General features: G+C 36.5%; 1 protein-coding gene across 6 annotated transcripts in view; it reads right to left on the bottom strand.

Annotated features, from left to right (window-relative positions):
- The window catches only part of IBTK (inhibitor of Bruton tyrosine kinase), a 92,229-nt gene that overhangs the window by 71,868 nt on the left and 486 nt on the right, over positions 1–19,875 (bottom strand). For all 6 annotated transcript variants that reach the window (XM_067702702.1, XM_067702696.1, XM_067702698.1 and 3 more), the window contains exons 2-5: positions 10,524–11,210; positions 5,672–5,768; positions 4,425–4,549; positions 703–813 (exon numbers count right to left, since the gene is read on the bottom strand). In XM_067702702.1, coding sequence (XP_067558803.1) covers positions 703–813; positions 4,425–4,549; positions 5,672–5,768; positions 10,524–10,844 — 654 coding nt within the window. In that variant the 5' untranslated portion in view covers positions 10,845–11,210. The remainder of the gene's footprint in view (positions 1–702; positions 814–4,424; positions 4,550–5,671; positions 5,769–10,523; positions 11,211–19,875) is intronic.

The following is a 19,875-nucleotide window of genomic DNA, read 5'->3' as shown; positions in this document are numbered from 1 at the left end:
CAATAAGGCCTATAACCTCACAGTGCTGTTGTCAGGCTTAAATCAAGGCAATGATATTGCATGGAAAGCATGAACAATGCCTAGAACATAATATACCCTTGAAAAAAATGGAAGAGACTACCATAGCTCTCTCTCATTTTTAAAGACCTCTTAACTGATGAACATGCCAGCAGTCCCCTCAAAAAAAACTTACCTTAAAAGTAACCTAGTGAGGAAATAACTTTCCTGAATGTAATGATTATTAGGTTTCTTCCAATTAGCACTAAGTTTCAGTAGCATAAGAGTCAATTTTGTGATTATACAATGAAAATATTGGCCCAATTTTCAGACCACAAATACCTTAATGAGAAGTTAAAAATGAATAAAAACTTAGATCCTGGACTACAGGAAAAGTTTTACAATTAGTCTGATTTTTTAAATTTCAACTATGGAAATATTTTAAAGCTTATTTATGTACTCTCCTGACTCGATGTTTGCTATACAATATAATTTTTCTTTGATGCTTTAGAATTTTGCATCATATCTAAATCCTTATTTTGAACACAATACACCAGGAAAGTAACTGATCTTGTAAACTCTGTTATCAGTCGGTATATTATTTTCTCCTTATAGTTGGTTAAAAAAATTTTTTAGTTAACTGAGGTTTCCAGTTTATACAATTTTACCAAAGTTACCTAAACTGTATAATGACATTTCAATTACCAAGCATGTCTGTTCATCTCCATGGCCTAATCGTCCTCCAGGACCATGACCACAGGTATAAACTTGCCCTTTCTGAGACAGAAACACTGAGTGAAATTTACAAAGCACCACCTACAGGAAAACAAGAGAATATTATTAAACTTCTGTGAATAAAACATCCTTTATTTTATAAAAAAGAAATAACAGAATATTACTAATTGTTTAAGCTAGATAATGGGTACATTAGGATTCATTATACTGTTCTCTCCACTTTGTACATGTTTAAAGTTTTCTGTAATAAAAATTTATAATATATGGTGGTCTATTTTAAAACTACGTCTAAAAACACTGACATTGGGGGAAGAAAAATTTAGAAGGAATTAAGCAAGTGTTACCCACAAGAGACTAAACAAAGGAAAATGCAAATCTTAAGTATTCAACTACAAAAAGTAGTAGTCAGTTGTTTTCTAATTTCATAAAATCTCAAACAGCAAGAATTGAACAGAGTAAAATATGAAGCATAAAGATTACCAAATAGTGACTATTACTAAAGAAAATAATAAAAGTGCCTTAAGAGTATTTTTTCCAACATCACCTTATAAACAGGGAGTGGGGGGGGGTAAACAGTACATGCTTTTTATACCTCTGATTTTGTCTAATATACCTTTAATATAATTACATGGCTTTAAATAATTTTACACTAATTTTCAAGCTCTTCTCTTTTCCCCACTTCCTTCCCAGAACCTTCCTTGCCCTCTGACAAACAGTTCCATTTTCATACATTCTTACCAGAAAACAAGGTTACTATAAAAGGGTTGAACTGCATCAGCAGAAGGCAATAATAGGACACCAAGAGCAGTTTTAAATATGCATGCACTTACATACGTAACCTGCAGGCCACACTTTGCTACTTTTCAATGCATCAGTATACTTATTTTACCTTAATACTATCTAAAAATCCTTTTTTACTTTTAAAAATAATCTGCATTTACATCTCTTATGCCACCCATAAATATTTCTAACTTAGGATATTAAAAAAAGGATTAAGAAATAAAAAATCCTAGAATTATTTTCCAGAAAGTCAGGGCCCTTTGGAAAAATAAGAAAATCATGGACTTCCCTGGTGGCGCAGGTTAAGAATCTGCCTGCCAATGCAAGGGACACGGGTTCAAGCTCTGGTCCAGGAAGATCCCACATGCCACACAGCAACTAAGCCCGTGCACCACAACTACTGAGCCTGCACACCACAACTACTGAAGCCCGCACACCTAGAGCCTGTGCTCCGCAACAAGAGAAGCCACCGCAATGAGAAGCCCGAGCACCGCAGTGAAGAGTAGCCCCTGTTCACAGTAACTAGAGAAAGCCCGTGCGCAGCAACGAAGACCCAAAGCAGCCAAAAAAAAAAGTTACAAGCTGAATTGCAAGCTCTGTTTACACATATCCCTAAACCACTTGGCGAGTTCTGTAAATACATGTGCCTATGATAATGCAAAAATCACTATCTTATTTATTAGCTGTACCACAAATGCCTAAAAAGTCTAAAAATAAAACCCAAAATTGTATTCAAATGTGTAATACAAAGTTACAATCTGTAAGGGAAAAATTATTTCATGAAACCACAAGTAATACATTTTGTTCAATTCTATATTCAATATTAGGATGCCATTCTATAATCTCTGACTTCTACAAAACAACCAATACCAGAGTGTAAGACCTCCAACTTTAAAACCTCTGAATTTTTTAAGGAGGTAACTGACATGCATTTTCATCTTAATTCTGAGGAATATATTATGCTAATAATAATCATCTCTGTTCCATGGCAGTTAATTCATCTGGTACTATACTACAGAATCAGCCCTTTTTCAGTGAGTAACAGGGCTCTCAATGGTGCTCAGTAAATATTCCCATTAACTTGCTTCCATTTTTCTTACTGAAATTTACACTGCTTTCCTTCCTCTCAAACCTATCCACTGTGCTTGTGTTTCAATCCTCCTTTTCGTAGTTAAAAAAAAAAAAAAAAATCCCTTACATCCTTAATTTCTTCACAAAATACTCTCATATCCTTGCCTTAACTGAAATGTAGTTTTCTCTTTGGGTATACTGTTTCATCCTTAACCCTACCAAGTGGAATATGCTCAGTTCTTCTACAGCACATATATCTTAGGATCAGAAGGTACAATCAGCCCGTTTCCTAATGTCACCATTATTCCTTCACTTTTTTTTTAACATCTTTATTATTCCTTCACTTTTGTGTAAAAATCTCTGCTCCTGAAAAATCTCACCTCATGAAATCTGACTATATCATGTACTAAGTCAGAAAAGGAAAACAGGTATCTTTCTAAGTGCCTCAACTCTGATCAATCATTAGTGGCTGTTGATGGGTGAATTCTGAGGACCTGTTCAAGTTCAGTTTAAAACAGAGAGGGGAGAGAAGACGGAGGGAGGGAGGGAGGGACGAAGGGAGAACAAGAGTATGCTGTGACTGATTAGCGACGTCTACCTAAGGCTCTGAACTAGGTGAGGAAGAGCAACCAGCCCTGCTCTAACAGCTTTCCTCACCCTCACTAGAAACTCTGACCCCAGGCTTATGACTCTGGTCCATCCCAAGTCCTTTCAATATCCTAAGTTCCCTCGAGGTCTATGTAGATGGCCAGTCAGAATCCTAGCTTTCAGGACACCACTCTACTCTCTACTTCTCTAGTCACTCCTCATTCCCATGTGGGCTCCTGTTCTTGGCCTCTCAAATTTTAATATTCTCTTGAGTTTAACTCTTCTATTTCATTTTTTTTAAACTGCTAATTGTGATACATTAATTAATGACTTTTGGTGTGAAAATCAGTGTTCTACAGAACCCTAAATATGGTGGCCATATAATATATAATCCAAATATTTGGGGGAATAAAAGGGGAATGACATTAACTATTACATCAGGAAAAAAAATCACGCAGAGATGAACTCAAAAGACATATTCTGAGGTGTAATTTTCAGGATTCAGAAACTGAGATTTATAGCTTTAAAAATTAAGTAGAGAAAGTTTAGGAATGGCAAAATTAGCACTTCAGACAGTTAAATTTAAAAACTTTGAAAGAATGTCTGGAGTACAACTGAAATGAAACTCAAGAGGAAGAAAAGCTGAGGCTACAGATAAATTACACACATACACATACACACACACACACACACACACACACACACACACACACAAAGAGAGTTACAGAGAAAGATGAGTATGCCAACAGTAGCAAAATCCACTGAAGTGGAATCATCCAGAATAATGATATAAGGCCAAAGACCAAACCTTTAGAATTATCAATTAAAATTTTACAATTACTTATATTTAAGAACTCAGGTTCACTTACCTAAAACTAATAACAAACTTCATTTGAGTATCAACAACAAATTCACTTGAGAAACAATCTGAAGAACTCTAATTAAGTAGAAAGAAAAACTAGAAAATCAACACAAGCTCTACCTTTTAAAAATTAGTATCTGTATAATGCCTTCTAACTTTAAACATGCCTTACACAAACATCTCATAGTTTTATGATATTTTACATAGTCTAAATATGATTAAGACTAACAAAATCTAAAAAGAATTAGTAAAGTTCTGTTGATCAATTTCTTCATTCAAATATGTTACTGTACCTTCACCAAAGTTAACATAATCCAAATGAAAAGATAAGCTATCAAATACAAAAGTTCTTTTTAATCTCTAAAAGTGCTCAGATTGTATTTCAACATACCTGCTTGATATAAACCCCACTCCTAGAGAACAGATCCACCAACTCGGGATGATGTTTGCTATTCTGGCTTCCATGACCCAGGGTGAAATTTGTATTATCTCCCCAAGTGTAGACATCTGTAGGATCTAAAATGAAAATTAGTTTTTATACTCTTTTACATTTTAAACAAGTATCAGTGTAGTTTAATTATAGATATACTCCACTAATCAGTTTACCTCAAACATGATTCTTCACAAAAACTAATTTTATTACCATATTTAGAAAGATACTACCAACCCTCTCTTTTAAATTATGAATCTAATAATTTACTATATAACTCTAAGAATAGAAATCAGAAAATCCAATTCAGCACAGGCCTGTCCCAATGTAAGCAATCTAACACTTTACCCTTGTTTCTTTAGAAGTTTAACTGCCAAATGATTAAAATACCACCCGCCATATCCACCTAGTTTCCATGAAAATAATACATGTAATTATTTAAATGTAAAATGTTATTAAAACATTTAATATATAAAGGTTCTAAATGAAGCAAACATGATATTAGTTCCTATTTCTAGAGAAACGTCATCTTCCAATAGTTTGCTCTTGACAGATGCAAAATCACACTAGAGGTTGGGCCAATATCCATTAAACTGGGATAAAACCTAATCACAGCTAATTATGATATAAATCTTCATTTTTATTTTGGAAGGCTTATAAAGTTCTTGAATGGAATTATAACTGTAACTTGCAATATAGTGTCCAAGACAGAAATAAAAATGAAGAACATGTCCTTACGTAGCTTGCTCACTAGTTAAAATGCAAATTAACTAGTGCCCCCATTTAAACCTCTCCTCCTTTTCAGTCAATTTCCATTACCAAAGCTCACAGGGCAAAAAAATTGGAGATCAGTGCAATGAGAAGAAGGAACATGTGGGTAGAAGAATCACTTCCTTTCCCCCTCTAGCTCAAATGCTGTTACTTTCTGAATGCACATCAATGGCTTTACAGTAGTTACAATTCTAGCTGCCTTCCCTTTTTAGGCTGTATTTTTACTCTTATACACAGAAATGAACATTGAATCTGAAAAATGTAAAATAAACCAAAGTGCTCTGAAAGAAAACCAAGGTTATCAACCAACATATACCAGAGTAAAAGTTCTTTGCAGATATCCACACAAATTTCCTCAGGTATTTCTATAACAATAAAATTTCAATAAAATTTTCTAAGCTGTACCTTAATGGAATATATTTGTGGAATTTTCTTACCGGTATTTCTGAATACTACGTGAGCTGGTCTATCCTTCATTACAAGATCCAAAGCTGACAAGCCTTCTTTATCTTGAATATACAGACTAACACCATGCTAAAAAAAAAGGAAAAAATGTGTGTGTATATACAGATATATATGTATGTATTTTTAATCATTTACCTATAATCAGTAATTTATTTATCAAAAAGTCAGATGATCAAACCCATAAATACATTAAAAATAAACATTTAATAACAATTATCTCCTATGCTCATACACATTTATTTCTCACATAAAAGAAAACTAAGAGAAATCGAATATCCAATTCTTGGGTAAATAAAGAAGAACCAGAAAATGTGAACAAATAAAATAACATTTAAAATCAAAATGAAAAACAAATCAAAATGAAATAGATATGAAAGTTTTCCGTGGTAAGTCAGGTCAGTTACTGAGAAGGCCCTAACTTTTGGTCTGGGTCTATGTGTGTATGTACACACACGTGCTTTTTTTTCCGTATTTAAAGAGCCAAACTCCACATCCAGCTAAGGGCTGTAAAGATTTCTACACAATGGCAAAGAATACTTCTTACTTTTTATATATATGTTTTTTAGGATTTACTGTATATAATGTGATCACCTATGCTCCACCTTTTTGCCTTGAATTCCATTTACGTCTATTACTGACATGAAGACAATTATATTCTTTTATTTCTACTTGTGTGATATATATTTTTCCACTTAAAATTTTCTACTTAAATTTTCAGAGCATTGTCTCTTACCACTTATAGTTAGATTGTATCGAAAAAAAAACCCCTGAGAATGCACGTGTGTGTGTGTTTTAAGAATGAATTTAAAGTAATCTGTAGTTTTATATCTCCAGAATTCAAACATGAAACAGAACATTTTCTGTCCCATTTATTTAAGGCAGTTAGCACACCCTATCCCTAGCACCATTATTTACTGTTTTTAAAATATAACTGGAGGAGGGGAGAAATAGAGCAATGTTCAATTCATATTATTACTACATACAGTTTTTTAAACACAAAATGTACTCCTTCTCATAAATAACTTTTAATATTTGCTGACAGTTTAATATGGCATTCAACAATAATTTTAACTCGTGTGAGTGATCACTGCCTATCCATCTACACCCAGAGTTTACCTGGGCAGTTACAGGTTGAGATGAACCATGAAGTTTTTAAACTCTAACCACAACATGCTGGAATACTCTTTTTGGGTTACTTAAGAAAGAGCATCTCCTCTTACCTTGTAACAATGGATTTTAATAAATTAAAATCAAGATGGTTCCAGATGGTTATAACACTTGATTTCACAAGGGTTGTCAATGAACAAAAATACTCCTTAGTGAGCTAACAAATAAAACAAAATCCAGAAGTGATCTAAGATCTTAACAAATTTAAAAGTGTATGTTGCCTGCTACTTTCAAAGTTAGATATAATAAATCCATGTGGGAAGACCTGAGCTTCACCTTCGTAAGGGTAAGAAGGGTACATTCCAGGGCAGAGTGCTCCAAGCTACGAATCTGACAAATAGGATCCCTGGACAGTTTACTTTATCAGTTTTATAAATCTGTCCTAAACTTTACTATATATATACCAACTGGACCCTAATAAGACTACATACAGTTGCATCATCCTAAGCAGCCCCAACTGCATAAAGGACTAGCCACACTTTTTTGCCTTTACAGCTCCCTACATATGGTGGTCTCTGACACTTTCTAATATGCTCACCTTAAACTCTAAAGGTAGGAGCATCCGTGTGTAGTCTAGTCTATCCCATTTATTAAAAGATCAACTCTTTACATATCCCCAAAATAGTAGGTAAATTCACTACCTTATTAAATAGCACCTAAGTATAACCAAAAAACAAACCAACAAACAAGCAAAGGATTCTTTTTTTTTCCCATTACAATATTCCTAGCACTTAGATCGTTGCCTAATACACATTAGGCACTAAAAAAAAGAAAAAAATGTATTCCAAATACTTTACAAACAGTATTATCACTTAATCCACACAATCTCATGATTCAGTGAGTTTTTCGATTTACAAATGAAAAAATTAAAGCAAGTTCTTCCAGGTTAATAATATATATAAACCACCAAAATTAAAGAAAACCGGTATAGAGGTAACAGACACAGCAGGACCCTACAAACATAAACATGCCTCCTGTCACGGAATCAAGAAGGTAATGAAAAGCTGCATAAGATATGCTGTTTCTACTCTGGCTTTTGGCAGACAAGAAGTTTCTGCTGAGGTTTTTCATCTTTGGCAATCAGGAACTGATAGCATGGGTGTTTATTTATTGTACAATTTTAGCACTTAATTTTAAAATTTCATACCTATAAAGTTTTTATCAAATGTAATTCATTTAAAATGTGTTTTTCTGTATAGTCTCTTCTTGCTAGTCTGTAACACCTTAAATGCTATAGAGCTATCACCAGAAGTGGAACTGACATGAACACCCCATCATTGCAGCCCTTCCAATTAAAGGAGTGTTAAAAGGGGAAAGAAGTCTGTGCTAAAAAAATGCAGATGGCTTACAGCAACATGCGAATACTAAATGGATGAAAGAGGTTTCTGTGGGAATATTTTTTTCAGCGGGAAGCATCCCCGTTAAGTGTCTATCACGGATCAGAAGGACTCTGATGATGATGACAGTCAAGCCAAGAGCAAGGTGGCCCAAGGCACCATTTCCTGGCTTCTTCTAGCCAAGGTGGCGAGGAGGATTGAGGATTTCTAAAGGGAAATGAAACCCAAAGGGAGGGAAGGTCCAAAATTCAGACCAGAACCTATTTCAAACGGAAGCCCCCAATCCTAACACCAGAATGGCAACCCCTAGGATGGCAGAAAATCCAAGGACACTCTCAGGCTTGAAAGGATTGGCAGTCATCCAATTTTCCAGCAGAAACTGGTGGGAAAGGGTAGAAGTAGAGCTGATAGATGCTTTAACTCTTACTAACCTAGCTCTTCCTGTAAAAGAGATTACAATAGGCAAATTAAACTGATACCCAAAGGTTTTACATATAAGAGGAATTAACAGTACTATTAATAAACTTAAGAAAAGATTTTCTTCACTGAAACTCCCTGGGGGGGAAAAAAATAAGGAAGGTACCACTATTATCCTCTTTTTATAGATGAAACTGAGGTTCAAGATTTAGTAACTCATCCAAGAGGACTCAGTAAGTAGTAAACCTAGATAGTTTAGCTCCAAAAAAGGATATTTTGCTATTAACACATACTGAAAATTATTTTGATCAGTAAATGTTACCACCTAAAGACCACTATGTAAACAATTTTTCTGAAGTCAAAAACAGACACCAGGACTTCCCTGGTGGCACAGTGGTTAAGAATCTGCCTGCCAATGCACGGGGCACGGGTTCGAGCCCTGGCCCGGGAAGATCCCACATGCCACGGGAGTAACTAGGCCCGTGCGCCACAGTTACTGAGCCTGCGCTCCTGGTCTGGGAAGATCCCACACGCCACGGAGGAACTAGGCCCGTGCGCCACAGCTACTGAGCCTACACTCTAGAGCCTGTGAGCCACAACTACTGAAGCCCACACACCTAGAGCCTGTGATCCACAACGAGAAGCCACTGCAATGAGAAGCCCGTGCACCGCAATGAAGAGTAGCCCCCGCTCACCGCAACTAGAGAAAGCCCGTGCACCCAACGCAGCCAATCAATCAATCAATCAACCAATAAATAAAATTTAAAACAAAAAACAGACACCAAAGATAAAGACACTGAAGATAAGCACCCTAATGCCCTAATGTGACCACAAGTGCCTTGAGGACAGGAACTGCTTTGTTCTTCTCTGGTCCTCCACAAACATGACTAAATGCCTATACACAAGCTAATTGTTCAATTTAAAACTCATGACTTCTAACAGTTTTTAATTTGCATTCATTAGTGAAATGACATCCATCAGGGTATATACCAAAACACTTCATATTATTTGGCTAAACAGTACAACAAACCTAGATTTAATCTTAATCTACTTGATGGGAAATTTAAAATAAACTGATTCGAATTATTTTTTTTAGAGGTAGTTTTTTTTTAATAAATTTATTTTATTTATTTTATTTTTGGCTGTGCTGGGTCTTCGTTGCTGCGCGCGGGCATTCTCTAGTTGCGGCGAGCGGGGGCTACTCTTCGTTGCGGTGCGCTGGCTCTAGGTGTGTGGGCTTCAGTAGTTGTGGCATGTGGGCTCTAGGCGCGCGGGCTTCAGTAGTTGTGGCGCATGGGCCTAGATGCTCCGCGGCATGTGGGATCTTCCCAGACCAGGGATTGAACTTGTGTCCCCTGCATTGGCAGGCAGATTCTTAACCACTGTGCCACCAGGGAAGCCCTGATTCTAATTATTTTTTTAAAGAACTATAAAAACTTTATCCTAGCCAAACAAGAAATAAACACACGACTCAAAACATAGTCCCTAAGTGATTTAAATAACCAGTGCCCTTTTAAAGTAGATAACAACATAGTTATACAAAAGGAAACTGTATTTCTTAAAAATACTAAAAGATACATAGTACTGAGTAAATGACAAAGTGGGATTCACTTCAAAATAACATGGGGTGGAGAAAGTCAGTGGAGACATACATAACACAAAATTGGCCAACAGTTCATGATACATTGTAAACTTTGGTATATGTTTAAAATTTTACATCATAAAAGGTTTAAATTAAAAGGATATATGAGATTTGAATTCTAAAGATGAGTTATAATAGTAAAAGATATCAAACAACTGATAAGAACTCAAATCTCTTTTGGAAAGTAAGTGGAATATATGAAAAAGATTAAGAAAAATACATGCCAGACCAAATAGTTTTAAATAAACAAATGACACTTACCTTCAATAGAGACCAAACACAATCAATATGTCCATAAAAAACGCTTCTATGCAAAGCTGTCCATCCTGACTCCTTGTCTTTCACCAATGGATCCACTCCTTTCTCAATAAGCCAATCTAACACTCCTTTCTTTCCACAGGAGGAAACAAGGTGGAGGGCATTTCTGCCAAAGGCATCCTTGATAGTTGCAGCATTGTAACAATGACTGGAGAGAAAGGCCTTAATCTGGTTTTCACTCCCCTTTGTTACCACAGAAAGGACATCCAAAGCATGCTTCAGGGATCGACATTTTGATGTGCAGTCAGGGATGGAAGAATTCATCCTAATTGTTTTAATGCAGCTTACTTCTTCTGAACAGTCAGATGATTTTAAAAAATGAAAAAGCCAGGACACAAAGGTGCTATTCAGAAAGATTTATAGAGAATAAATGGCCTGTTTAGGATTATAATTTAAATCCTCATGGCAACAGTATAAAACTATATAGATCTGTACAATGTATTTTGGCACTTAAATCCAAAAATTATAAATAGCCCTATCAAGTTTATATCAAACACAAGTTCTTTATTTAAAAAAAAGCTTTCCACAGTTTATAAATTATTCCTGGAGTCAAGCACCACGGGGAGGAGGAGGGGAGCTCCCCCTCCACACTGTCCACTCCTTTCAAATATCCATGATTGCAAGTGGGACCTAGAAGAGAAGGAGAAAGACAGAGTAAAAACTACACAATCTATCTCTTGCTCAAGTATTTTACAGTACAATTACCTCCATATTTAAGTGCCCCTAATTCCTATTTCAAAAACAAACAAGCAAACAAATGAGCCTACCAACTTCTCACGGATAGGACAGTCACTCCTCCTTCCTGTGATATTTTCTCCCTATGGAATGTGTGGCAAGGTTAGAGCTTCACTGACAAAAGCTCGACCTCCTCTCCCAGTTCTGATAAGGGAGGTTAGTTCTGCTCGGCCACAGCCTGACTGAAAGGTGGCTCCATCCACCTCCACCCGAGTAAGTTGAGGAAGAAAGGGAAGTGGATCCACTTGGCAGCAACCCTCGGCCTGTCTGCCCGGATTCTACAAATGTTACCATACAGGTAACTGGAAGGGTCAAAGGACTCTCACATCCGTGGTATGTCTAAGTTATTTGACTTCACTCACACTTTATTTCAGAATCCAGACATTACAAGTAGACATGTTCATGTGGAGTGATTAAGTTAATGCATTTAATCAGGACCCCCAAAATGGAGGCCACCCCAGTGGCCTCACCCACAGCACAAATCTAAACCTGTCAGTCTGCACCTATAGGACACACCTGTCAAGGAAACCTAACAACAATTAATCCTCCAACTCCGCTTTAGCGAGTTCACCTCACTCTAGAAAACAGGACCTGCACGCCTTATTAGGAAATCCCCAACCTCCTAGCCAAGCGCACCCTGCTTCAGAGCTGCCTCTTCTAACATTCTGTAAGTCTCTCTTGCCCAAAATCCCTTGGAAGATTGCTTCACCGCCAGTGAGCACTGACTCCCCCCCCACCCCGCAATCCAGGCGTTGTTTTCCCTTGAACAAAGGACATCCAAGTCGTTACTAAATTGTTTTAATTTTGTCATTTGACAGGAGAGAGAGAGGGAGGAGTGGGGGAAGGGAGGAAAGGAGAGAGAGATTACTTTGTTCCTGTGTTTGAAGTGCTTTTCAAGCCCTGGAATTGTAGTCGCCTGTCCATTTCAAAGGTAACTTTTAAAAGAAATGCACTTCAAAGCCACCTTGATATTGTTTTTCAGATGGCCGCAGTTTTGCATTATCTGCTCTGTTATTGTTGCTAATATCAATAAATTTAACTAACCATGTTAAAAACAAACAAACTTTCCACCGATAGAAAAAATTTTCACATACTGAGATATGGGGAAGTCATTCTGGCTTATACATGATTTGGCTTGAACTTTATGCTAACTAAAACAGCCTGTCTTATGGCCTGTCAAACACACATTGTACATCTGCTTTAACCATTAAAGAAGAGTGTAGCTCATCATCCAGTAACACAAAAGGCTAAGTTGCAACCCACTGCAGACGCCCACTGACAGTACATCCTGAGGGAAATTCAGGATGGGAAAAACAGGATGAAGCATTCTATGCTTTGGATCTACCGGCTCCTAGGTAGGTAAGAAGACCAGATTCTTGCACCTTCCCATACACAGGAAAACACTAAAATCATTAACATGAGATATCTGTTCTTTGTGATTAGCAGTAATCTTTTACCAAGATGTATGCTTGACTACATGTATTCAAACACTACAAGTATTTAAAACATACATAAAAAATTTTAAAGACAAAAAAGGAGAAAATTTTTCCTTAATATATCACCTCTACAAATCATTAAGAGACCAACAGAATAAAAGTCAAAGAATATGACATTTCTCAAAAAAAAAAGGGGTGGTGGTGGATTTAAATGGATTTTTAAAAAGAGACTCACATCATTCAAAAGAAATGTAAATTAAAACTATAATGAGACACCATTTTTATCTATCAGAATGACAAAGATCAAAAAGGTTGATATTACTATGTATTGACAAGGTTGTGAAGAAATAGAAACTCTACTCCATTGTTGGTGAGTATAAATCAGTACAGTGTTAATGGACAGCAATTCAGTAATATTTACTAAAATGTAAAATGCACATTCCTTCTGACTCAGTTTTACTCCTAAGAATCTATCCTGTAAAACTATATCCATGTGTGAAGTGGCATAAGTACAAGAACATTCATTGCATCACTGCATGGAAAAAACCTAAATAGTTAAAAGATAGTTGTGGCAGGTCCATTCAACAGAAGATTATTCATGTATCAAAAAGAATAAAGTAGCTATATATTTTCTAACATGAAATAATCTGCAAGATATATTGTGAAATGTCTCTTAAAACTAGATGTATCTGTAATGCCACGTATGAGAAAATGTACATATAAATATATGTTTATGCTTGAATATGCATGAAAGATGTTTAGAAGAATACACAAGAAAATGGTTAACAGTGGTTGCTCTAGGGAAGACCACCAATGGTTGGAGACAGATATGGAAGGCAGACTTATTTTTTACTACTACTAACCTCTTCTGAATGCTTTAACATGTATATGTATACCTATTTTAAAATAAACATCTTAAAAATATAAATAAATGCTAATATATTGATTAGGGAGGCCACAGGAAAGTCTAGAAAACTCAACCATCATACATGAGCCTCTAGCTTTCTTCCAATATGCTAACGTGTCTGCTTTGCCCATTCAGATCTGGAGAAATGAAATATCATTGTCAACTACCTGAAAAGCTACTAGCCTTCAGTTTCTTCACTTCCTGTTAGAAAACTAACCACCAATATAAAATATTAGAAATTTTATATCTAGAGTGGACTACTTTACTCTAAGCATTTCTCCATCATCTTTTTATTTATAATCTCCTAATTATCTTCTTCTTTCAATATTTTTGTGCTCTGGATTTTAAATTAGTAGTCAACCCATCTATAATGCCTAGATTTTAAAGCTTTTATAGTAGAAATTCTACATAAATTCTCTTCTCCAAGGTATCAAATTAAGTTCCACAAAATACTTCTTTTCATTTTAATTTATTAAAAAAACACAGTCGGTCCTCCATATCTGCACGTTCCACAACCATGAACTGAACCAAGCTTCAACTGAAAACATTTTAAAATTCCAGAAAGTTCCAAAAAGAAAAGCTTGAATTTGCCTCATGCTGGCCAACTATTTACACAGCATTTTCAACTATAGCTGACCCTTGAACAACACAATGACCCTCTTACAGCTGGCTTTCCCTATACTAGGTTCCTGGTATTCGCGGTTCAACGTGGGCAACTTCAACCAAAGGCAGATCATGTAGTACTGCAGTACACATTTACTGATGAAAATCCGAGTATAAGTGGACCCATGCTGTTCAAGGTTCAACCATATTTACATAGCACTGACATTGTATTTAGATAGTCTAAGTAATCTAGAGATGATTTAAAGTATACTGGAGGATATATGTAGGTTATATACAAATACTATGCCATTTTATATAAGGGACTTGAGTATCTGTAGATTTTGGTATCCGTTGGGGTCCTAGAGCCAATGCCCTGGTGATACCAAGAGACTACTGTATTTATCTGAATGACAGAGGAAAAACGGTTATAAAACTATTTAGAGCGACACAAGTGAGTTTACATATATGTATAGGAAAAATTTCTGTGCACCAGCCATAAACATTCCAAATCTGTATTTTCTACTCCCATTTCAAACCACACTAAGTCAGAAATCCTAAACCTAACTAGTTCTTAACTATTCTGATTTCCCCATCTGGAAATGATAGCACAGACGCAGATAACTCCTAGTCCTTTCTAGCTCCAGTTCTGTTTCTACTAGACTATATACAAATAAGCAAAGTGTTTGGTAGTTAGTTGACACGAAGAAAAAAGTACCAAAGCCTCAAGTAGTTTAAAATGTTTAAACTGGAAAACATGACAGATGGCAAAATAGTCACGTGTAGTTAATTTCATCCCTTTGAGGCTCTAAACTTTTGCCATCTTTGTGTTTTCAGTGTCTTCCTAATACCTGAAAGGAACTACTTATGTGAATAACTCAAACCCTACAGGATATAATTAAGATACAAGAGAAAAGAATTCCCCAATTTGTTACTATAGATAATTTAAACACTTAAAAGGGAAAAAAGAATATTAAATATAAACAAAAGTGATACTATACTATAATATATAATGAGAGAGGCACAGAGTACTATGAACATAAATTATGAAGGGACTAAGTGACTAAGAGCTAACATTTCTTAGAATCCTACATACTTGGATTCAAATATAGCAATGCCAGCTGTTACCAATTACATAACTCTACAAATTACATAATGTCTCCAAGGCTTCATTTCTTCTTCTGAAAATGGAGACAATGCCACCAACCTCAAAGGGTTACCGTAATGATAAATAAAGCTGCTTATCATGGTACCTGCTACCAAATGTACATTCAACAAATAGCAGTTCTGGGGCTTCCCTGGTGGTGCAGCTGTTGAGAGTCCACCTGCCGATGCAGGGGACACGGGTTTGTGCCCCGGTCCAGGAAGATCCCACATGCCGCGGAGCAGCTGGGCCCGTGAGCCACGGCCGCTGAGACTGTGTGTCCGGAGCCTATGCTCCGCAACGGGAAAGGCCACAACAGTGAGAGGCCCGCGTACCGCAAAAAAAAAAAAAAACAAAAAAAAAACAAATAGCAGCTTTTATTACTATCATTTCTTCAGTAACAAAAAGATAAGAAATTTTTATTCCGAAGTTCATGTTTGGGTTTCAATGTCTCTGCTACTAGTTTCCAAGCATTCTTCTCCTATGAAACCACACATACTAAGGTTACCAATGACCTCCAAACTGCCAAGTACTTTTGGTAATGTTACTTGACTTCTCTGCTTTCGAGTCATGACCACGACATTCTCGTAAGGAATCTAGAAAGGAGTACTGAAAGCATAGGGAACCACTGAAGCATTTATGCATGGGATCTCTCTCCTACCACTTCTTTCAAGGGCATTTTCCCTTCCCCTGACCTTCAAATATTAGGCTTCTCTCAATGTTCCACCTTCAGTCTTCTTTTCCTCTCTAATTCATACGCACCCTGCGTAATTTCAATCTCTTCATGTTAACTTTAACCTGTGCTCATAATCCTCAAATCTGTCTCCTGCCCTCACATCTTTCCTAAATTCCTGGCCCAATGCCTAGCGTTAATCTTATTCATGCTTTCAACAAATGCTTATTGAAGGCAAAGAAAGCAAATACTTATTAAGCATGGGATATTTTACATGATGTGATATTTTACATCAAAGAGGTTAAGTAAGCCACCCAAATCACATTATCAGTAAAAGAGGAGTTATAATTCAAACACAGATCTATCTCACAGTAAAGTCCAAGCTATTTCTACAACACTATGCTGCCTCTTCAGTGCATCTGCAGGTCACAAGGTACTGCGAAAACAAAAATACGTAGGACTTAAACATTCTAGATATTCTAGTACAGACTCATGGACAATATTTAAGTGAAAATATAGCTCATTTGACAACTGTATTGACTGAACGAGATTTATTATCTATTACGCAGTCTCCACCATCAGTGGGGCACAGTTTGGTAGAGGAGAATGATTTTTATTTAAGCAAGTACTAAAAATATATCATGATTAAAACCTATGATAAAGATATAACAAGTGACTCATAGGAATGGGGAGTCAACAAGAGGGATAAAGGGAAGATTCCTCAAAGGAGATGAGATGAGTATGTGTTTGCCTGATAAATTCAGGGCCAGTGGGCATTTGAGGCAGAAGTAACAGTAAATATAAAAGCACTAAAATCACCTTGGTCCATTCTGAAAATTCTAAGTAATTCAGAAGACAGAAATGCATATGGCCTAATATATACACAGGGATGAACTAGATTATAGACAGCCTTATGTGCCTTTCTTCAGGGATAATGAAAGTGAGCAATTCAGAAACATATTTAGGGCCTTGAGTTGACAAGATGTGGTCAACTCCTAGGTTTCTGGCTTGACTACAGATAGAGCAGCCAAGAAGAAGAGTAAAGGGTAAATACTTCGTAAATTAGAAAAATAAAACAAACTGAAAACAAAAGGAACAAATAGAAATTAAAGGAGAAAATTTTTGCTTTATATGTGATGAATACAAAGTGTTGATGAGAAATTGAGGTGGAAGAGTGTAGCTAGCTACACAGGTGATTGTTAACCTTGCAGGCCGGTCCACCACAAAGGCTCACAATCCTATTTAACCTTGGTGAAGAGTTCAGTTATCTTCCGAAAACACAAATCTGATCATGCTATTCTCTCACATATCCAAGACCAAAATGGACCAATATCTATATTTCATGTGTTAATAGCCTTGTGATCTCAGGAAGAGGATGCCAGTTAGACTTGGCAACCACGTAGCACACAAAGTTCAGACTGTGAATTCAGAACACTGAGCTAGTAACCACTAACTAAATGACCCTGGGCACATAACAGCTGCCTAAGCTTCAATTCTCTCACTTGTAAAAAGGGAATAAAAACTATTTATCTCCTGAGTTGTTCTGAAAAATAAATGAGACAATTCATGCACATGTAAGCACCCAAGAAATGTTACGAAGGAAAGGAACATAGTGATATAATATATTGATCAAAAAAACAGAATAACTATATCAAAGCCCTTTCTGCTTGGAATGTTTTTACCCAAACCTTTACAGGGCTGCCAACTTATCCATGGCTTACAAACATTACATCTACCATCTTTTGAACTTTCACATGGACAAGCGTAGTGCTTTACATAAATGAACTAATTTAATCCTCTTTCCACCCTGTATTGCCCTGTATGTATTAACTAGGAATTGGGTTCCTATTATCTAAAACCTTGGTCAAGTAGCTTAATCTTCCTAATCCTCAATTTCTTCATCTGCAAAGTGATGACAACATGCCTTGTAAAAGTGTGGACCTTGACTACACATAAAGCTCCTTAAGGCAGGGAAGAGAATGCCATACTTACTCACATTTGTCACTAAATATAATATGTATTCAACAAATAGGCTTAAATTTTTAAAGAGCTCTCTAAAATCAAAATACCTTCCTTAAAAACTTGTATCTATATGAACTGTCACAAAGCTACAAATTATAGCGACTCATAATTGATGAATTAAAAAAATTTTTAATTCCTTCTGTAAGCCCTGAAAAGAGTTCACATAATTTTAAAACATCAAGACTTACTACTTTAGGAAATTAATAATTTAGCTTTATCAATACTGTATTTTATTTTATTCTGTTTTCTCAATTATTCTCTGGGTACAAAGGATAGAAACTTCAATATTTTATTAGTGCAAAACCCAGCTTCACAATTGAACAATTCCCCAAATTCTAGGGGGCAAGCACATCTCTGGAGGTGGCAAAGAATTACTGCCCTATTAATGATAATAAAGGGACTTCCCTGGCAGTCCAGTGGTTAAGACTCTGCACTTCCACGGCAGGGGGTGCGGGTTCGATCCCTGGTAGGGGAACTAAGATACCGCATGCCACATGGCACGGCCAAAAGACGATAAAAAAAAAAGAAAGAAAGAAGATAATAAACTAACTTTGACATCATTTATAATAATTAACCAAGTAACACTGAGCTCCTTATGCAATATGGTCTATTGAACTTTATGGTTCTGAAGCATAATGTAGAATTTAGCATACTGAAAGCCCTGGACAAAAGTTGTTTTTTTTAACATCTTTATTGGACTATAATTGCGTTACAATGTTGTGTTAGTTTCTGCTGTATAACAAAGTGAATCAGCTATATGCACACGTATGTGCATACGTATATCCCCATATGCCCTCCCTCTTGCATCTCCCTCCCACCCTCCTTATCCCATCCCTCTAGGTGGTCGCAAAGTACTGTGCTATGTGACTCCTTCCCACTAGCTATCTATTTTACATTTGGTAGTGTATATATGTCCATGTCACTCTCTCACTTCGTCCCAGCTTACCTTTCCCCCTCCCCGTGTCCTCAAGTCCATTCTCTACGTCTGCCTGGACACAAGTTTTTTAAAAATTTTTAAATGGAAAACCATTTTTTAAATTCCTTGAAGTAAACCGCTTTGACTAAATATCTGTACTTTCAGCAAATATCTATACTCTAATTCTCTTTAGAAAACATCTCTTTCTGCCCTTATCTGCCCTATATTAGTTTCTGAAACCTATAAAAAAAATTCAAGGAATTTAAAATAAAAAGGGCAGTGAAAAGATCAAGGAGCTATGGAAGGACGTGAATTCGCACAACATGGGCATAGAAACACTACCACTCATAAAAGTCACATTCTTTTAGTACTTCTGATAAATCTCGACTTTCAAACGCCCTACTTCCAGGCATGAGAAAAAAAAAAAAAAAAAGATGCTACATCAATCTCTGCTTCCTGAAAAATATCCTGTCCGGCTAACACCCTTTAAGTTTTACCACCTACGTTGGAAATCCAGAGTCACGGATACCCTGGGTTACTTGTTTCGCTGATGAACTAAAACTTTTTAGAAATCGGCAACATGATACAAGAACAAAAGGCCTCTATCCTGTGTCCCCCCATCCCCCCAAGAAAGAACAGGTCCCTTTTCACATAACAGGTAGATTCACACTGTACTTCATCGTTAGCCTCCCCAGACTTAACTAAAACTTCTGTGACGCCACGAATGGGGTAAAGAGACGTGGGCGCCTCGAGGAATGGCTTCAAATTCAAGGCTCCAGGGGAAGTGACACGAGACAACTATCAAAAACTAGCAGCGCAACGTCGCTGGAGGGCTTGGCAGGCTGGACCGCAAGGTAGCGCG

The sequence above is a fragment of the Pseudorca crassidens genome, chromosome 13 (genome assembly GCF_039906515.1).
Source record: "Pseudorca crassidens isolate mPseCra1 chromosome 13, mPseCra1.hap1, whole genome shotgun sequence".
NCBI lineage: Eukaryota > Metazoa > Chordata > Mammalia > Artiodactyla > Delphinidae > Pseudorca > Pseudorca crassidens.
Note: the sequence above shows the minus strand (reverse complement) of the source record. Positions and strands in the feature narration are given on the sequence as shown.